At 54.9% G+C, this 20,079-nt stretch overlaps 2 protein-coding genes across 8 annotated transcripts in view; both read right to left on the bottom strand.

Moving 5' to 3' along the window:
- Positions 1–1,483, bottom strand: part of SNX27 (sorting nexin family member 27) — a 42,310-nt gene extending 40,827 nt beyond the window's left edge. For all 4 annotated transcript variants that reach the window (XR_003256332.1, XM_026083655.1, XM_026083654.1 and 1 more), the window contains exon 1: positions 1,159–1,483. Coding sequence is in view for 3 of the 4 variants with exons in the window: in XM_026083655.1 (XP_025939440.1) it covers positions 1,159–1,445 (287 nt within the window). In the remaining variant the exon portion in view is untranslated. The remainder of the gene's footprint in view (positions 1–1,158) is intronic.
- Positions 1,484–2,664: 1,181 nt separating this feature from the next.
- On the bottom strand, positions 2,665–19,038 carry TUFT1 (tuftelin 1). 4 transcript variants are annotated; one of them, XM_026083683.1, is made up of 13 exons: positions 18,960–19,038; positions 13,215–13,289; positions 12,687–12,791; positions 12,173–12,259; positions 10,113–10,193; positions 9,676–9,747; positions 8,890–9,003; positions 7,099–7,227; positions 6,186–6,280; positions 5,436–5,541; positions 4,774–4,857; positions 3,811–3,911; positions 2,665–3,481 (listed from the first exon to the last, which is right to left on the bottom strand). In XM_026083683.1, the coding sequence occupies exons 1-13, from the start codon at positions 19,017–19,019 to the stop codon at positions 3,427–3,429; spliced, it is 1,164 nt and encodes a 387-aa protein (XP_025939468.1). In that variant the 5' UTR covers positions 19,020–19,038; the 3' UTR covers positions 2,665–3,426. The 4 variants fall into 4 exon arrangements, with proteins under 4 accessions (XP_025939468.1, XP_025939469.1, XP_025939472.1 ...); XM_026083684.1 differs by lacking the exon at positions 18,960–19,038 and adding an exon at positions 16,378–16,396; XM_026083687.1 differs by lacking the exon at positions 10,113–10,193.
- Positions 19,039–20,079: the final 1,041 nt, after the last annotated feature.

Below are 20,079 nucleotides of genomic sequence, written 5' to 3'. Positions count from 1 at the left end.
ACTTGGCTCCTACAGATATTTCTTCCTAAGGGGTCCCCCTTCCCCTTTCTTTGACAGTGATCTCCAGCCTCACAAGCTTAAAAACTTTTTCTAAGGGGGTATGGCCCAAAGGACAGCTGACACCCACTTCAGTCCTGCCCATCAAAGGATCTTTTKGGGGGAAAGAAGGGTCCAGCCCTCCCACTACTGCCTGGGGGAAAGACTCCATGTTCTCCCTCCACCTCCTCAAGGAAGGTTCCCAGCTTTAACCACCCCCTCTTTCCAGATAATCTCTCTTGCCGGAGGTGGAGATGGCAGCACACCCCCTTCCTCATCTACTATCTATTAGCCCATCCTGCTCTGGGATCCAAGAGATCTCCCCCAAAATAAAAGTGGAGGCAAAATCTCCCTGAGGATAGGAGGTCTGGGAGGCCACCAAGGCAAATGTGCATGGTGGAGGGGACCCTCAGATTCACCCTCAAAGGGAGAGGTTCCCTATAGAGAAAGAAGAGCCCTCACCTCCCCAGATGGGCTCTTTCATAGGGCAATGTCCTTCAGTCCCTCCATACCCTTCACCCCACAAAGAAGGAGGTCCTCTAAAAACCTCAGTGAGGGGGAGGCTAGCTCACACGCCCCCATAAAAAGAGGCTGGCCCACAACCTGTCTGTAGAAAGAGGTACCCAAGAACCCTCAGTGAGGAAAGACTCCCCCCCCAGAAGGGTCCCCTAAAGCCTCCGATGAAGGGACAGCACACCAGACCCCCCGTAAGGGCTCCCAATGAGGGAAAGCTGGCACAGCTCCCCCCCCCATAAGGGTCCCCTCGCAATACCCCAGTGAGAGGAGATGAGACCAGGTCAGCACCCCAATAGGAACCCCCACCCTAATGAAGCCTCTGGTGACGGAAAACTGGCACAGCCCCCCGATAAAGCCCCCCCGTGAATGGAGACCCCCACGCCCCCACCGAGGCACACACCCTCCACAAGAGCCCCCGCTGCGGGAGAGCCCGGCTCAGCCCCCCCCCCCAAAAGCCCCCCCCCCAGGCCCCGGCGAGGCCCAGCCCCCAGCGCAGGGGCGGCAGCGAGGCGGGTGAAGGCGCCCCCTCCCCTGGGACCCCCCGAGCAGGGCGGGCGACAGCGGGCTGCGGGTGCCCCGGGCAGCGGCGGCCCCCCCCGTACTCACACCTCCAGGATGCGGTCCCCCTTGCGCACCCCGGCGCGGTCGGCCGCCCCGCCGCCCAGCACGGCGCTGACATGCTGCAGCGGGGCGTAGAGCTCGCCGTTGATGCTCCGCAGCTGCCCGCCCTCGCTCACTTGGCCGCGCACGTTGAAGCCGTAGCCGGACTCCGACTTGACGATGCGGACGACACGGGGGCCCCCCGAACCCGCCAGGGCCCCGCCGCCGCCGCCGCCGTTCCGGTGCGGCGCCGCCGCCGAGCGCGGCAGCCCTTCGCCCTCCTCGTCCGCCATCTTCGCGAGCAGCGCCCGGCCGGCCCGTCACGCGATCGCCGCCGCGCCGGCCACCGTAGGACACCGCCCCCCCGTGGCCAGGGTGCCGATGGGAAATGTAGGCCAACGGCAATGAGTGGCGGCCGGCGCGGAGCACGGCGGGAAATGTAGTCCGGCTCCGCAGGGCACGACGGGAAGGGAGGGCGGAGCGAGKGCTTCTGGGAGTTGTAGTGCCGGCCCGCAGCTGTCTCCACGGCAACCGGAGGGGGGGGGCGCTAAGAAGAGGCTTTTTTCGGCTCCCTTCGAGCACATCAACGTGCGGGGCTGGCTAGACACAGGCAGCCACAAAGGTGGGAGAGGCCAGCGGCCCACTCCTGTGGGCAGGCAGCCCAGCAGGCCCCTTGCCCTCAAGAGTGGGGGCCATCTTGTGCCACCCCCTCCAGGGAGGGAGACACTGCCCCAGGAGGGCAGCAAGGCCTCAGCCTGCCCCAGAGGCAGCACAGCACAGCCCAAGGGCCTTTTCCAAAGCGGACAGCAGAGCTAGAGGAGCTTCCTTCCGGATCACAGCTCTCCAGCCCAGCACAGTAAAGGCTGCCACAGCAGCCTCTGGGCCAACCTGGGCCCAGGGGAACTGTGTGTTTAAATGAAATGAGCCCCAAGCAGGGAGCTCTTCACCGCTCAGCCTGGCCCTCAGCAAGCTCAGCAGCATTCACCGCCCCAGGATCCAGTTTAGACCCAGCACTGGCCCAAGCCCATGGAGCAAAGGAGCCCAGGAAGGTGAACGGGAAGTTTAACAGAGTTTGACACACCAGCATGAAAAGTAGTACAGTGCCTATCGCTCCCTACAGAAGCAGGGAAGCAAGCAAGGGGCCAGCTTAGCCTTAAAAAAAAAAAAAACCAACAAATCCACACCACATGCCAGCACATGTGCACTGTTAACATCATGTATTCAATTGGCTACAGGCTGACAGATTAAGGCATACATGTTTTTGGTATTAATAGTTGCGAGGTATGTTTACAGCACATTGTCTCACCTCTCTGGTAGGTATGAACACCAACAACATTCCTCTAGCTTTACCCAAGCTCCTTTACTAAGCATGGGCACGCACACAAGACAAGCTCATAACTTGCAAGCCCAGAGGAAGTTGGTTGGTATTTTCCAGTTCAAACATGGGACAGGCAGTCCTCAAATATGCTCCCTTGGAGTTGGACAGCAGCAATCATGCCTGTCACCACATCATTGGAAGACACCAATAATTTATTGAAATAAATACAGGTACAAACTAAACAGCTTCTGGGTTTAAACACTAGACATGTACACTGGGTACAATTTCTCTACCCTCATGAGAAAGGGACTGGGAAAAGCATGTTGATACACTGATTTTGGCCACATGAGCCTTTGCCAAGTCTGGAGCAGCCAGATGCACTGGAGATCAGAGGTGGAGGCTCCCAAATTGTCACGCACTGAGCTTTGTTACAGGAAAGAGTCCAGTTTCAGGAGGATTTCTTCTTGTAAGAGTGAATTAAAAAAAAAGAAGAAAAAAAAGTTAAAGCCCAAGTCCATGTTGGCAAGCTGAAATCTGAAGGGAGGGCTCTGTTTGGACAAGGCCCTTCAGAAGCAAAGGCTGCTCACAGAGCAACCCAGGCAAACCCGGGACTGACCAGGGAAAGCGAGCTGGGCTCTCCAGCTAGAGAACCGCGTTGTACACACCAGGGCCAGCTGGTCCCAGCCACCCTAGCCAGTCTCCACCAAACTGGCATCCACATGACCCTGGGACCCAGCGGGGGACAGCAGTGTGAACACTTCATAAGCCTCCTTCCTCTGCCAGGACCTCCTCAGCAAGGTTTGTCCTCAGGTGCCACAGTTCTCCAGGGGCACTGCCCTCCACTGAGAGGTCCAGGGGAGACTGTGAGCACAGAGGCCAGAGAACGGCAGCCAAGCAGGGAAATCCAGTCAATGATAACAAGGAGAGAGTCTTCAGCTCGGACTGGCCCTCGAAACTCATGTTTCCACCACTCGAATGAGAGGCAGTGGCTTGGGGCCCGTCACCGTTTTGCTGCAAGAGAGAAAGGATTTATTCAGCCAGCCCAAAAGGAAAACCTGCAGGATAAGTCCTGTCCCAGCCCTGGTAGGTGACTTTCCCCCTTCAACTACCCACAGGAGGGATCTTTACTCCCCTGAAGGAGGGATACAGGAAAGGAGACCCCTCTGCAAACAGGCAACTATGAAGTAACTTCACAAAGGCAGAGGGAGCAACCCTGAGTCCAGCACCATCTCCAAGACTGCACCTTCTTCTTCCCCAGATGAGACACAGACCCACAGATGAAGCTACTGAGTAGCCTGGCAGGCTCCCCCATCACAGAAGGATATGTGCTCCCCACATACCTGCTCACATACTCCGATTTTGAGCGTGCCCGGGAGCTGTGGCCACCCCGACTGACTTGCTTCTCAATCAAGTGCTCTATACGATCATGCATCTCCAGGTTCTGCAAAGAGATTGGAGCCATGGTTAGCACAGGGCAGCTGGGGACAGAAGGGCTGCTGGGACACAGATTGCTTGCTGGGGAGTAGAGGAACGCTTCAGTATAACCTCTTGCAATGGGGCAGCTTTTTCTTGAGGGAAATTAAACACAACCCTCCAGAGGAGCTGCTCACCGAAAGGAGCGCCAGGGATGGTTTATAAGATCTGGCTAGCAGCTGAATTGAAAACATGGAAATCTATGTGTGTGCAAGTCTCCCTAGCTGGTGCTGGGAGTCAGTTCTGCTTTCTGCCTGGCTTCAACAGAGGGTTTTGCATGCACACACAGTCCCCATGCAGAGATTAGCAAAATAAGTCACTAAGGAAAGAAGAAAGTGCTAGAACTGCCAATGCAGACTCCGATTTTATCCAAAAAAGGAGAGAAGTTTGACATGCATTACAATCCTAGAGGCTGGAATGCAATTTTAATTTCTGACACGCACGCAGTCAACTCCAGCTTTGTAAGCAAGAAGGGTTTTGCTGCCAGAGAAGTGTGCTTGATGAGATTATTTTGAACTCAATTTGAGTTCACAGCTGCTCCAGCAACCCTGGCTTCATCAGAAACCATCACACTAGCTTCAAGAACCAGCATGACCCTCGGAGCTGCAGAGGGCACATTTCCCTGCTCGAAGCAGGTGTCACTGCAAGGGAACAGCTTTGCTGCTGGCCACTTTGCCCAGAACCTGACACTCTGCAAAAGTCATTTCCGTAACAAAAACGGCCACATCCCACAGGCGTGAAAGCCAGTCGCACCAGGATATTTCAACAAGATGCTCTGAGCTCAGAGCCTCCCCTGTCCACCCCCCTGAGACGGCCCTAGTAGGACGCACCTCAGCCTCCAAGTAAGCAACCCTCTCCTTGAGCTCCTGGATCACAGCATCTTTGGCCTGAATCACTATTTTGGAGTTCTGGAGCTGTAAAAGAAAGTTCACACCAGCTACAAATCCCTCTCGTGTACGCCTGGGCTGAAGAAGTGGTTAGGAAGGAGGGCAGCTTAGCCAGCCATCCTTCCACCTGTGAACACCCACAACATTAACTCCAAGGTCTGCATAAAAAACAATCAAAAAAGCCTCAAATTAAGTCTGAGAATTAAGCTGTAGCTGAAGGAGCCTCTGCTCACACAGCTGAGCTTTAACTCTTTCAGCAGGCCAAATTGGGCGCACAGTAGTCCTTTTATTACCCTCCCTGGCCCAGGGCGCAACTGCTGCTGCATCTAGCACTGAAGCCCTTTGGGCTGTCCACTGCAGGGTCCATTGCTGCTTCAGAACAGCAGGACATGGCTCTGGGCTGCCTTTGAATTTGTGTCCCTTTGGTTTGCAAAGGGAATTGCCCCTGCAAACTAGCACTCCTTTGCTTCCCAGCAGCTCATTCAAGACACATTTTTACCACCCCAGCAGGACCCTGCGAGCCCAGGCCTCCTTGCTGTTCCCAGGTCAGCTCTGCCCCCATCCATCCTCCCCACCCCAGAGGCACCCAGCCCTGCTCCTCTCACCTGCTCAATCATCTGGCGGACTTTGCGCTGCTGGCTTTTCAGCATGTCATCCAGATGGTGTATCTTCTCCCGCAGCATGGCCACCTCCTTCTCCAGCTTGGTCGACCTAAGAAAAACAAATGGAGAGTCCAGGAGCTGCTGTCTGGCTTCCCAGAAAGGGAAAAACCTCCAGCACCTGCTCAGCTATGCCCAGAGCAGCTTTTACCAGTCAGGTCTCTACAGCTGCACAGCTCTTGAAACACATCGACTAGACAAGGTAAGGAGAGGCAGAGACAAAACTTATTCAAACAGGAGCCGCAAGGACTACCAGCAACAGACTGCAGGGACACAGGAATATCAAGAAGAGTCAGGCCACAAAACAAGGCCTTCAAGAAATAAATCACTGCCAATTAATCCCTGGAGCACATGGATACTGGCTGGATGTAGCAAATCCTACATGAAGGGAAGAATTAGCTGGTCTCGAGGCTCCCTAATCAGGGCAAAACCTGCCCCAAGCTCTCCAGCCCGCAGCGTGGCCGCTAGAGGTCTCCGAGCTGTCCAGCTCCAGAGCCTCGGTTTTCAGAGCAGAGCAAAGCTGCGGGAGGTATTTGGAGATTAGTCAGCTCTTGGGAGTAGGGCGCTGTTTTGCAAGCCAGAGAGCAAGCACGCCCTTCGCAGGAATGTGCAGTCATGCCCCGGCGAGCTGACACCCCGACCCAGCGGCGTGGGCTTGCTCTGGAGTTGGCAGCCGAGCCGGAGGCCAAGCCTCACCGGTCTTGTTCGGCGAGCTTGTCACCTTCCACGCTTCTCAGCCTCGCCAGCTCGGCTTCGCCTTCTTTCATCTTCAGCAGCAAACTCCTGTGCTCCTGCAGCAGAGCGAGAGGCTGCATTACACACAGGGAAACAAGTCGCAACACATGCTCCTCAGCCTCTGTTTCAGAGCCGATACAAAGCAGCAAACTACAAACACCCAGAGAGCAAGGCAGGCTCAGCTCAGCCTCTCCAATGAGCTGTGGGTTGTTTTCATGAGCACTAAATTTACATGCAAGAGAAGACAGGCAAGGGCAGCCACAGAGATGACCGACAGCAGATGTCCCACTCCTTTTCCTCTAGGTTACGGGCGAGGCATAAAGCCATCTCCTTCCCTGCTGTTGGGCCAGGCAGCAGTCTCAGTTTGCTTCATGCTTGTACTAAACTGTTAGATTTATGAGTTTAATATTATTACAAGACCACCACAGCCAAAAGAAAATCAGGACTGAAGGTTGTGTTAATGGCCCCATGAGAGGAAGAACCAGGCAGCTGTCTAGACTGCATGCGCGTTTCTAGGATACCTAGAAGAAAGTGCTTGCACAGAGCAACCAGATCTTCTAGACTTGAGAAACACAAGTCTAAAACAGTCTAAACTGTCTAAAACAGTCAGTTTTCAGCTGTTCTCAGAAGCAGGCTCAAGATAGCTCTTTGTCTGATGCTTTCACATAAAGCCTAGTTAGGAAGTCAAACTCTCCATACGGTACTCTGCAGCAGGTCCAAACAAGGGATATATCTCTGTGGGGACTGCTGCCCAGAGGGTCTGCGCTGAGCGCTGCCAAGCTCAGCACCACTGGGCCTCCCCACTGCACCAACACAGAGCGATCAGGCAGCTCTGCTTGTCAAGTCAGCCCCACCACAGCTTCGGGGTTGATACCTTCTCCATCCCTGCCAGGAGTCTCTGTAGCTCATCCACCTGCACCTCCTTCTCCATCACACTCTTCTCCACTCTCCGCAGGGCAGAGCTTGTTTGCTCCACTTCCTCCTGGTACTGCGAGACCGTCCGCTGCAAAAAAGATTGAGACCTCTTTAGCACTGACCCTGGCGCACCCAGACACCAAAGCCTCTAGAAACCTTCTCCCAAGCAATGTTTTGAAGCGTCACTGCTGCTTGAAGCATTGGCAGGCAGATTTCACTGAAGGCGGCCGGGYGTCTCGGCAAACAGCCCAACATGCTTCAGAGAAGAGGTTCTTTAGAAAGCTCACCTGGCTTCAAAGCACTTCAAAGGAGCGAGCGCTTAAATGCTATAGCAACAAAGGCACCTCAAACAAAAACATGTTCTTTCTCAGCCACGTATGTTCTGGGGCTGTCTGCAGGCTCCTCTGGGGCCACCGGCCTGAGAAACCGACCTCAGGACCCATCCCTGTTCATGCATCGACTGCTCAGGAGCAGATAAGGGACAAGAGTGTGGAGCCCCACTGAAGCAGGCTCAGACCACAAGGGAAATTGAGAACATCTGGATACTGCTGGCAGGATCAGGACCCCATGAGACCCCCATGTTGGGGATCCCTAATATTGCCATCAAGGCTCACGGCCCACAGTCAGCATCACAGCCTCGCCCACTCCTACACAAGAAGTGGCACGAAGACCCCAACGCACTGCCACAAACATGCCCAGCGATGTCCCGAGCACAAGTGCAGATGCACTCAGTGCAGGTACTGCCATCGCAGACTGACGTCGCCTCACTGGAGGAAGAGGTCATCACTCAAACCCACTTCCCCAGTGGACAGAGCAAGCGCTGTCCCCCAACCCGCTCCAGGGAAGCCCCTAGGCTGCCTGGGACCAGTTTGGTCTGTGGGACAGGATGCGAGCTGGGATGTCACCTCTCCCACCAGCCACCAGCAGCCTCAGAGCCGTGAGGTAAAGCGCTTATGCCCAACCCATCCGCACAGTGAGCAGTCACAGGAGAACAAACCAAAGAGGACCATTAATCACTAGCGCTGAGGAAGTGAGGAAAGCAAATGCAGCAGCTTCGTCAGCACCACTCAGCAGAGAGAGGCTGTCATCACTGACAGCCACAGACCGCCTTGCCCATTGCACTCCGATGGTTTCATCCCAGGCTGCCAATGACAGTGGCTGTGGACAGCAGCCACTCACAGACAGTGGCCCAGTTGCTACATCATGTCCCTTCCCAAAACACTGGGGACATGCTGCAGGTTGACGCTATGCTGCCTGTGGCAGGAGACTCCCTTGCATATTCTTATTATGCGGTGCAAAAAACAGCTGGGGCAAGCTGGGGCAAGAAAAGGCTCAGCAGATTTTGGAGAGACCACCTTTCAACCTCGCTGCTGCTTCTATTTTATTTAATTTTAACTGGGAAAGCATTTATGACTCCAGACTAGCTTGTGCAAACACAGAGGCTGTTTGCTAGGGTTTGCAAGACCCATAGGAGCCAGGCCTTACTCCTGGTGCATTTTAGCAGCAGGCAGCACGCTTTGAGCCTGCTGATCTGCAAGGAGAAACCAGACACGTTCAGCTGCCCAAATCCAGCCAGGCTCATCAGCCTGGAGCCCAAGCCACCCCAGCAGTGATGGCTAAAGCACACCCCAACCACACACCAACACAGCCTGCCCCAGCCCTGCGGTCTGCAACTGGACCGCAGAGGTTCATGCGCCATGCAGCTCCCCAGACCACGCTCTCCCAACAGAGAAATGCCCAACATAGTCACCTCAAAGGCCTTCTTCTCCAACTGATGGTGCTTCTCAGCTTCCTGCAGCTTCGTGAACAGCTTCTTTGCTGTCTGCCGGATTTTCTCCACGTCATCTCCCAAATAATCCTCCTCCTGCAGAGAGGTTAAGAGGACAAGCTCAGCAGCGAGGAGGTATCAAAGGAGCCCCCCCCACACCTTCTGTGGGTAGGGCTGTTGGTTAAAAAGCCTGCAACATCAAATCTCAGCGTGGATGACAAGAGGAACTCCTATCCTCACCTCCCACCACACTTAAGCGTCAGCTTCCAGCCCTCAAGATAATGCACGCAACATCCTTTGGTTGCCTTCCAAGCCCTGCTTTCAGGGATGCCGTAGTGATCCATGCTTGGGAAACCCGAAACCCAGCAATGGGAATCAAGTCAGCAACTGAGCCTGAAATCCCAAATCCCAGCCCCCGAGCTGCTGTTCAGATGGTTTTCTGCTTTGGGGCAGCTCAGAGCATCTGGCTGGGGGTGGGAAGCTCTTAAGAAATATTTACCAGCTTCAGACTTCTGTGAGCCCTGCTTCTAAAAAGTTCTCATGCTCAGAGATCTAAAAACCCATTAGGTACATTTTTATAATAAAGCTGCAGTCTATTTCTGACCTGATGCTGATGAGACTAATGCTACAGCTAGCTGTAAAAGGCAAGGCAAGAGTGTCTGATCACATGCTGAACAGGCTCCTAGTTGCCTGCTGGGAGGAAGATTTCAAAAGAAAAAAAATGATGTTACTGTTCATAATTCAGAAATCCCCCTTTCAGCTACATACCTGATCCTCCCAGGAATCGGCACATAGGCTCTCAGGGTACAGCCAGCTTCCGTTCTGCTTTTCCAACATGACCTATTTAAGGAAAGGTCACACCAACAGCCATGTAACGCTTCCCAGCCCAGCCACTTGCAAAAAAAGCAAACAGTTGCATGCAGACAGCTAGCTCTGGGGCACCACAGCAACTCAAGATGGAGTTTTTTCCGCAATTAAACATGCAGTAGCGCATTTGGCCAGCCAATGCATGTTGCTTACTGACTCCTCATTACTTGCTTATGCAGGTTTCTAATTTTACCTGTAAGTGGTACCAAGGTGGCTTTTATTTGCCACAAGCACCTCAATCTTTCAGGTCCCTTTTATCATTTCTGGACCCAAAGATGACATCTTGTTTAAAAAAAAAAAAAAAGTGTCATTTAAAGCCCGAGAAATGCTCCCGTTACCTGTGCAGGCTGTTTATCTCCTTGTCTGTTCTCAAGTTTACTACTTAAGTCTTCCCGCAGCTTCTTCAAAGAACTTCTAGCCTGGCAAAGGCAAGTCAATTTAGCTTGATCTGCATGAACAGTGTCACTCAGCCCAAGAGAAATCAAACGGAGGCGTGGTGGCTTGGAGGACACCCCGAGCCAAGACGCAATCGATTGCTTCTGTACCAAATTGTACTCTGGTTTTGCTCAAGACCTGCCTGCAAGCAGTGCTCTTGCAGCAGTTACGATCCTTGCTAGGCAGCTTTATCATAGGATCACGGGCAAAAAAAAAGCAACAATCTGGAGACACTACTGATTTTTCAGTAATCATTGATTTTGCCTTTGAAGAGATCATCACAAACCACAGCTTGGAAGTGCTGAAAAGACCCTTGCTGCTCCCCAGCTCCATCTCTGCCACCCTGCAGGATTCAGACAAGTACAGTCTTGACTTGCAGCTACCCAAATTAGTCAGAGAAGAAGAGCCAGAGAAATGATTTATGGGCCTTTTCCTCAGCCGTAGCAAATGCTGAAGGGCTGCAACTCCAGCACTTTTCAAAGAGAAAAAGCTTCTCAAAGTGTTACGGTGTGGCTTCATCCCTCCCCCAGTAATGCACTGCTGGATTTTAGAGGCCCGAGGCACTTGGGCAAAGCCATTTGCCCAAGAGCGGGCAGCAGCAGGACTGCCCAAGAGCACATCGGGTTTCTCACAGGGCAGCAATCGAGTCCTTAACCCAAGGACAGCAGTCACTCTGCTCTGGCTAGATCAAGACATCCAAAGGGTTTTTTGATTGCACGACCTAGTGCAGAGCACTTCTCTTCAATACAGACAGACTAGTACCACCACCACAACTTACTGGTTTAACTTATTTGCTGGTTTTCACATGCAGGATTAAGTCGTACTGCACAGTTATGCTGCTTCAGCTATTCTGATAGGGCTACGGCCTTCTCAGCGAGACAAGGGCTAAGTCACACTCGGCTATTACTAAGAGGCCTTTTGAAACCTGACTCCCGTTTCCATCTCAGCTGCCAGGAGCTAGAGGAAAGCTCAGATCAGAAGAGCTGAAGTCGAAGCCCCAGCAGTGGGGAGGAACGCGCACAAAACGGCAGTGTCCAGGCGGTTGAGAGATAAGATCTCGGTGACTAACACCCCCAGGAGGGCTGGAGCTCTGGGAATGCCTGAGAGTCCAAACCAAGTCTGTATTGCAGACAGGAGGCAGCATGAATGCTCTGTTGTCTTGAGGGGGAGGGGGGAGAAAAACATGCATTTTGGCAGAGGAGTCAGAAGGATGACGTAAAAGATCTGGAGGATGTGCTACAAGATCTGCCCCTCACTTCTCCCTGGGGCCAGCACCCAGCATAGAAAGTCCCCCATGAGAGCAAGCCCAAATTTAAATTTGGGGTTTGGGGTTGTTCTTTTTTGCTAAGTCAAGCTGCCCAGACCAGAACATGCATGCAACCGCTTCCACACCTTGCAACCAGCTCTCTCCACCTCTCCAGAAATATCCCCACCAGGAGCAGAAGAAAGGGTTAATCTCCCAACAACCTCATCATCCAGTTTACTTTGGGAGATGAGACATACCAAAGAAACTGCCTTTTAACAAGAGGCTCCAGCTGTGCCGCACCCAGGCATGCAGGGGACAGCCTTGGGGGAAAGTCATCACACATCACTCTTCAAATTCAGTCCGTATAGCAGAGCAATTAGTCAGGCTGAATTAATTTATGGCGCTTGATTAGACTAGTGCCCTGTATGGGCAAGTCAACAAACTAGAGAGTTCAGCTCCACTGCCGGTTTGCCAGAGTCATTCAGACACACACACAGGGCTCAGCTGGGACACGAGTGCTGCAGCCGGCCGATGCTGAGCCTGTGGGGGCACCACCTCCATTTTGGCAGAGAAGGCAGGAGCAGCCCTGAATGTGTGAAACCACTGCTGGACGCCCCTGGGGAGAGCAGAGCGCCCCAGACCCTCGCAACAAGCCCCTGCCAGCAGCTGCACATCAGGACAGCGCGTGCAAGCCCGAGCCCCCACGGACATAGCTACCTCTTGAATGTAACGAACTTCACTTTTCAGCTGGTTGACGTGTTCTTCGTGATTCACACTGCCCTCAGCCCGTGCTTTGAGATAAACCTGAGCAAGAGAGATGTTGACACCAGGGAAGCTGTGAGTGAGACTGTTTTGAACTACAGACATCCCAGTCACGTCAGCAAAAAAGCCAGGCTCCTCGGAGGCTGGAACACCAGATCCCACAGCTTCCCAAAMCTCTGCAGCCTGTTGCACATCACCGGCAGCTTCCCCTTTGCAGCCAACCTTCCCTGGCTTTAAGAAGCCGCTACCTCCTCTACAGTCCTAGAGCGGCTGCTGCAGATTGACGCTGCATCCCCCCAAAGCCTGGGAAGTTTCCTGAGCTGATGCAGGTGCTGCAGCAAGCCTCCTGCCTGTACAGGAGCTTCTTGCCTTTGCAGCTTCATGTGAGATCTTTCTGTCAGTCCCACCTATCACTGAACAAAACTGCTTTGCAACAAAACCAACAGCAGCGGGAAGTCAGCGACCGTACCTTAATGATCTCCTCATCGCCATCGTTGGATTTGATGCATTCGGATGCCAGGGAGTGACCGTTGCTTGATCTGTTGGCCACCATGGCAAAGGCCTTTCCTACTGGCTGCAAGACACAGAAAAAGGACAAAGCTTTCAGAAATACAAGACCAGCTGGAATGGTTTGCCTGGCTTTTTTGGAGGAAGCGCTAGTCAAATCAGCATTATGCACCACGGCAGAGGAATGCGGCAGCAAGCATGGTCTAAAGAATTGGCACCGGAGTGTTTAACAGATCAGGAGAGGAATTTTCTACTTCACGAAGTGTAAAGCAACTGATACTCCCTCCAAACATCAGTTTTCCCCTCCCCAAGTTAGCATATGAACTTGCATTTCCTACTCCAGCTTGCACACACAAGTTGGGGAATCTTCTTCCTCACAAAGTTCACCCATCTAAAGTCCCACGGAGCATTTAAGCCATAAGATCTGGAGCCTGGCACACAAGGACCATGCCTACAGGAGGTGAAGCATCCATGCACGGGAGACACGCACCTTCTGCTTCACCTGCTCACATCTATCTCCTGGGAGGTCATTCGGCAGAGTCAGCCTCAGCACCTTCAAGCTGTCCTAAAACAAGAGGCAGGTTTTAGGTTTTAACTCCCTGCAAATTGTTCATAGCCGGCTCCAGCCCCGTGCAGATATGGGCCAAGAACCAGGCCAGTTTGTTTCGAAAGCCAGATGAGCATTGCCACAGATGCACAAACAAGCTGCCTGCTCCTTTGGTTTGAGCTCCAGCCTACAAACTAACGCTTGGATTAAAATGAGTAAGAGTTAACACACAGCAATGACATTTATCAAATTCATCAGGGCTTGGAGAGGAGCCATGGCCCAGCCAAGACTGAGATAATGCAGACAGGCTGAAGAAGCAAGCGCTGGACTCATTTTAACACGGGCCCTCCTTCGCGACAAGTCATGGCCATTATCAGTTACGCCGGCAGGTGACTCGGGTGCTGCTGCAGGACATTCAGCAGCAGCTGGGCGAAAGCAGCTGCTCTCAGCTCACACTCCAGGACATCAATATATTTATCTCCTTCCTTGCCCTACGCACGACCGACCACAGCTGGAGCCAGACGCACTTGCACATGGATGAACATGCACTGGCACAGGCTGAGCTGAGCCCATTTCAGTAGCTGCTGGCAAGGCAGGTGCAGCAGACGAGTCCTTGGAGAAAGGACTGCCACCACAGCCAGATTCACAGTAAAGACCTTTGCAGCTTATTGCATCTACAGAGGTGTGAGCTGGGACCAGATTTGCCTTCACCGCTCTAAGCTTAACTGCTCCCTCAAAGCATTTCTCTTAGTGTGGGCAGCTGAAGATGCGTTTCAGTGGTGTTCAGGACACTAGCAAGTTTTTAAGGAGATGGACAGAGAGCTAGAGTCTATAAACAGCCTTAAAGTAAAGGGTGCAGACACTCAGAGCGCTCCAGCCCAGTGCTTGGAGGAGCCCGTTGGCAGCCTGCAATCCTCCACATGGGCACCGAGCACCCTCCGTGTGGTGCAAAGCCACCCCTTCCCAGCAGGACCCACTTCCAGGTGTCACCAATACATTGTAGTAAACACAGTCTCCAAACCAGGAGTTGCTCTGAGGTTTCGTTAGCCTGGACAGATGACAGCAGCGGAGGCAGCRTGGAGCTGAGGTGGGTGCCGGTGGAGCGACAGGTGCCCTCCCCTTGCCACATCTCGGACACAGCCTCCTGCTCTCCAAAGCACCACCAAGGTAGTCCTGCCTCACCATCTTCAAGTGCACTTTTCACTGTCCAAGTCCCAACAAGCCATCTGTTTGTTTCCAAAATATTGTGCCTGCACTACTCTCCCAAACGCCAGCTTGCTGGGAAATTAAGAGCCCTCATAGATCTTTGCAGGAGCCAAACACTACGATCGTCCACTTCATTCCCCTGTTAAGACAATTATCTGGCGCAGACTTCACTAGGGCTCTGCTAGCACTCAGTGCTCATTGCTGAGCCAGATACTTGCCTGCAACTTTTATTCAGAGAACATTTTCCCCAGATGAGAACCACGGAGTTAGACATCACCTTTGGAGCTACATAAGCACTAGAAGAGGTTGATGTAGAGCAGGCATCCAAAGCGGCTGATATTTTTGGTAAGAGCTAGGAATCACCCATGAGTTTTACACCAGGGGAAGCAGCTTCAGGCAGCATCCACATGCAAAACATCACCCAGTTTTCACGCAGAACTGCCGATGAAAGCAAACAAGATGCAGGGACAAGCAGAGCCAGAGCCATCCTCGCTTCAGTCCAGCTCTTATAGGGAAGAAATATCCATAGACAACCAGCAGTGGGGTATCACCCCTGCTTAGGAGCAGTCAAATAGCATCTGTGCTCTTCAGTGACTCAGCCCCCAGTGCCTTTTGCTCCAGAGCCATTTCAGTGCTTTGGGAAGTCCTGCCTCGACGCAGCAACCTTGCCTCCCTCCCACGGGTCACCTAACTCCACGCCAGCCCAAATCACTTTGGTCCCTTCCCGTGTCGCCAGTCGCAGCTTTTGTTCATGAGTATAAGGATGCCGGCGCTCACAAGCACCATCGTGCGTGCCTCCAGCCCCCATGATGGTGGGACATTGCCAGCGCTTTCCTATGAGAGATCTGCTGCAATAAGAAACAAGCACAAGCCTATGCTCCATCCCCGGAGGCAGACTCAAAACCGGCCGGAGTCAGCACTGGGATGCTTGCAATCACGACACACAGAGTGGATAAATTCAAGATTCAGCCAAGCTGGCTGCAAACCAGGTGGACGAGAGACAATGCGTGGCCCCACAAAGCAGGCCACGACTTCCAAAGTAGCAGAGCATAAAGCAGCCAGCACTAAGAATCCTCAGGTCAAAGCACCAGGAAATGGACCATGCCAATGCAGACCAGGGAAAGGCTTCTCCCAGCTGCATCCACCCGGTGCATCTCAGCCAGCCGCTCGCTGGCCCCCTTTTGCGCTTCTCCCTGCGTGCCCGGCACCTCTGTCGCAAGGGAAAGGAGCCAACGCGCTTCTCCAGTGTGGCTCTACCAGCCATCTTACACAGCCAGCTGTGAGATGGGAGTTTGAGCAAGCCTCTATTGGCCACAGGGAGAGAAAAAAACAGCTTTTTCAGGGCTTTGAAGGGAGCAAAGGCAGGTGCAAACCCAGTCAGGTTGACTGCAAATCCCTCCCTGTGCAGAGCTTGTTTCTCCTACAGTAACCTTCACTGCGGTGAACAGCGTCTGCTCCAGCTGTAGGAGAGTAAAAGGAGCCTGTTCCTCTCCAGGGGAAAATTGTTGCAGGACTGCAAGGTGTGAATTCCTCCCCTACAAGGGGGAAAATGCAGGCAGGCAGCCTGAAAATGCAGTCGGTCGCTCCATTAGTCACGCGAAGGCCTCCGAACGGGTGCAGCCAACGTGACGTGGGTTTAACAGGCATTCCCCAGGTCAGCTCCAAAAGCACGCGAGCCGCAGGCAGGCTCAAAGCAGCCGAACCCAGGCGAGCTCCTGAGCTCCCGTTTGAAGACACCTGCGTGAAATGGGCTGCAAGAGACAATCCGCTTTCACTTATTCACCTAAATGATCCCCCCCAATCCCTGCATGTGCTAATTTGGCTCTTATTCCCACATAGCACCCATTTGCCGGTTCCCAGAGGGCCTCTAGCACTATTATTTGGGGGGCTTTAAGCTTACCATCTCACAGCCACCAAAGGGGACATCTTACAGGCAAAAATTCATCAGCTCTTCATCCACCCCCAGACAGTTTTGGGGAGAATTAGCCCTTCCACCGCACAGCAGGAACAACTCGGAGGGCTGTCGCAGCTGACCCTCCTGCAGAAGATGTTTGCACTCCCTGCAGGGAATAACTTACCCCATCGTTTCTCCCCCTCCGCAGTGCTGAATCTGCCTCCACCCGGAAGAGCGGCGCCACGGGAACTCCCCCGCACCAGTCAGCCCCACTTGTTTACCTCTGGTTTATCATAAAATCAGCTCTGCCAACGCTCACCGCCTGTTTACGAGTTGTAAGCTGCTCCGCGCCTCTCCGAAACAGAGGGGAGAGTGGATTTTGGGGTCCTCCCCCATTGTTTCCTGTGGGCAGCACAGCATTTCACAACGCCATGGCTGTCCAGTGAGGACAGAGGACCTTGCACTCACCTCCCGGAGCGCCTCATGTCGGAAAAAAAACCTGGTATGGCAACCACTTCCTTCACGCCCTAACCGTACTCTGGTGCACGGAGGTTACCCAACCCGGAGGTGTACGTTGCTCTCAACACACCCTGCGCTGCATGTTTATGGCTTTTACTACCAGCCTCAGGAATTAACCGTGATCCGGAGTTTGGCAAGGTTTGTTTTCTCACTACAGCAAAGAGCCGATAGTCAGAGGAGTTTTGGCAGAACAGTTACACTCCCAACCAGCATACTTTCCCAAAAGCTGGCTTTGGTCTCAATCATCCAAAAAGAGCCAGTTCCCTTGAAATTTAAAGGTGAGGGATAGATGGGAAGACAAGGCTAGCAGTCAGGACAGGCTTTCAGGTATGCCAAAGTCATTTTTAAGTCTTTCAACAAATTCTTCATCGTCAAGCCCAGCATAAAACGCCACTCGGGAAGCCGAAAACTTTGGAAATCTTTGGGAGGACCCTAGGTACAAGGCTGGTTGGAGAGATATTAGCTCTGCTCCACAGAAACCATTCACAGACCAGCCCCAGGAGAAAGAGGCCAGGAAAACCACTGGAACGACTTCCCACATCTTGGGGAGAGGGCTTGGAGGAGACGCAGCCCTGTCCAAGGGCCCCAGAGAGAGTGGAGCGATGCTGATGACACTGCACGGTTTTGCAACCACGGCCAAGTCACTTCATCCATCTCAACTGTTAAATAAGAACAGGCCTGACCTGACCCAGAGGAGATCGTCAAGGATCATTAGCAAATAGCTCCAGTGTTTGGAGATACCCAGCGTTACAGAGGCACTTATCACCCTAATAACCTATTAGCCAAACATGCCCAACTCGGCAATCGCTCCTTATAAGGCCAGAAAGCTGCGGGGAATTAGGACTCTACTGCAGAGACTCAAAGATGAGTCACCCCAACAGGGCTTGGATCTGGGAGCCAGGCAGACACCAGCCTGGCAGAAGGAACCAGGCACTGAGCGTTTGCTCTCCAGCATAGAGACCAAAGGAGTTTTAGAGGATTCCTCATCAGCAGGGTCCCTCCCTGCACGCATCCCATTGGGATCCAGGAAAAAAAAAAAGCAGCCAAACTGCCCACTGCGAGCCTTGCCCATCGGGCAATCAGGCGGGTGGGCTTCACCCCTTTCCAGGGACCCCGGGGGAGTGCTGGCTCCCCGGCACGCTCGGCTCACAGACCTGTCCAGGTTGCTGCCAACCACACCCAGGACCTGGCCTTTCCGCAATCCCGAACTGCTGACTGCAATTGAGCAAACTGAACAATAAGGAAGAGAAAACAAGAGGCTGTTTGTAGCCAAGTGAGTAATCGCCAAAAGATACTCACTACCAGCTGCTCCGATCGCACATCTCCTCATCACAGTCCCACAGCAACTGAAAGCCAGTCAACAGGGATGTTAAAAGCTAAAGAGATCGGCATAAATCGCTGACAAAAAGTATGTCTGAGCGAGACCACGTGCAAGCTGGATTTCCTACGAGGGCAGTAAACACTACGGAGCCAGCGGGCGGCACTGCCAGACACGCCAGGCGAGCCCGGGAGTGTCACTCGCTGACATTTCTCCATCCTTATCTGCCTGATCAGCGGTTTACCAAAATGCCCATCATTTCACCAAGCGAAAGTACACGGCGGCAGGGAGGTACAGGAAAACCGGGCCGGCAGCACAGAGCACCCCGCGCCGAGCTCCGCGGAGGAGACAACGCGGCTTCCGGAGGGGGAAATGCAAAGTTTACAGAGCTCGAAGCGCTTCTTGCGCCTTCCCGTAGGTGGTGAGACGAGTTTCAGCACCCGCCGAGCTGCAGGCGGGCGGGATCCCGGGAGCGAAGCCAGCGGGCGGCCGCGCCGAGCAGCTGCCGCGGCGCCCGGGCTGCCGGCAGGCTCCGGGGCAGGGGCCCGGCTCGCAGGCGCGCACGGCTCCTACGCGGAGGCAGCACCGCGGGCAGCCCGCGCCGGGGCCCCGCACACCCCGGGGACCCCCCCAAAGCCGCCGGGACACCGCGGAGCGCAGGGCCGCGGCTCCCGCCCCCCCGAAAGCGAAGCAGGAAACCCCCCGGGCCGGAGGACCCCCGGGAGGCGCCGCCCCCCCGGCCGGGGCTCACCGGGCTCTCGCCGTGGGGCCGCACGTCCAGCACCGCGCACCACCGCTGCAGCCCGTTCATGACCCCGCGCCGCTGCCGTTCCCGCCGCCGCTGCGGCGCCGCGCCGCGCCCGCCCCTTATGTACGGCCCCGCCCCGGGCCCCGCCCCCTTCTGACCCGCCCCCTTCTGACCCGCCCTTCTGCTCTAGCCACGTCCTTGGTTAGCCACGCCCCTCCGCGATGACCCCGCCCCCTGCGTGCGCGGGGCAGGTGGGGCCGGGACCGCGGTCGGGGCCGGGAGCGGATCCGGGGCCGGAGCGAGCGGGGCGACCCAGGGCGGGCCGAGCCCTGCCGAGACGCACTGAGCCCCGCCAAGCCCCGTTGAGCTGTGCAGAGCCGAGCTGAGCCGAGCCAGCTGCGGCCCGGCACTGCCCACCCCCGGGGATGGCCGGAGCTCGGTCCCCCAAATCGGCGGGCGCCGAGGCTCCCAGGCCCAGGCTGCCTCCGCGGCTGTAGGCACCGGGGGGCCAGCGGGGCCCAGGCCCGTGGCACCACCGTGGCTGCGGCTCGGCGGGGCAGCCCACGCCCGGCGTCCCGGGGCCACGCCGGGCCACGCAGGGTGTGCCGAGGCCTCCTCTCCACCAGGCGCTATTTGCTACACACTCATGTGATGAGCTCAGCCAGCCTCGGACTCAGCACAGAGCCACCACCAGCCGAGCCAGGGAACACACGCCATCCCTGGGGTGGGGGACGCCCCATCCAGGCTCCGTCTGGGGCATTTCAGGGCAAGGATGCATTTTTGTACCCCATCCTGGGCAGCGTGAGCCCTGGGGCAGAGGTGGGTGCCTTTGCGGGGTGCTCAGCACCTGCCCCCCCCCCCCCCCCCCCCCGTTAAAACCCTGCTGGTACCAGGGCCTGGGCACAGCTCCAGGCTGGGGCTCGTCAGCCTCCACCCCACTCCAGCGCAGCCCCGGCCCCGCAGGATGCGTGCCCAGAGGGACAGTCACCCGGGCCAGCAGCGAGCGGGGAAACTGAGGCACAGCAAGGGGGCAGAACCTGTTGGGCTGGCTGATCCTGGCCCTGGTCGGGGCGAATAACCTGAAGCTGGTCGTCCTCGCTCGCTGCTCCGTGCCAGCCTGCTT

The sequence above is a fragment of the Apteryx rowi genome, unplaced genomic scaffold (genome assembly GCF_003343035.1).
Source record: "Apteryx rowi isolate R43461 unplaced genomic scaffold, aptRow1 scaffold_610, whole genome shotgun sequence".
In the NCBI taxonomy this organism is placed as follows: Eukaryota; Metazoa; Chordata; class Aves; order Apterygiformes; family Apterygidae; genus Apteryx; species Apteryx rowi.
The sequence above is the reverse complement of the archived record's forward strand: the minus strand, read 5'-3'. Positions and strand labels throughout refer to the sequence as shown.

Bases quoted from the DNA above. Each gene is read 5' to 3' on its own strand.
- TUFT1 (XM_026083683.1), bottom strand. From the start codon at position 19,019: ATGAACGGGCTGCAGCGGTGGTGCGCGGTGCTGGACGTGCGGCCCCAC. The intron at 9,004-9,675 runs GTATGTAGCTGA...ACCTCTCTGCAG, and splicing joins CCGATTCCTGGGAGGATCAG to GAGGAGGATTATTTGGGAGA. The intron at 7,228-8,889 runs GTGACTATGTTG...TCTTTTTTGCAG, and splicing joins TGGAGAAGAAGGCCTTTGAG to CGGACGGTCTCGCAGTACCA.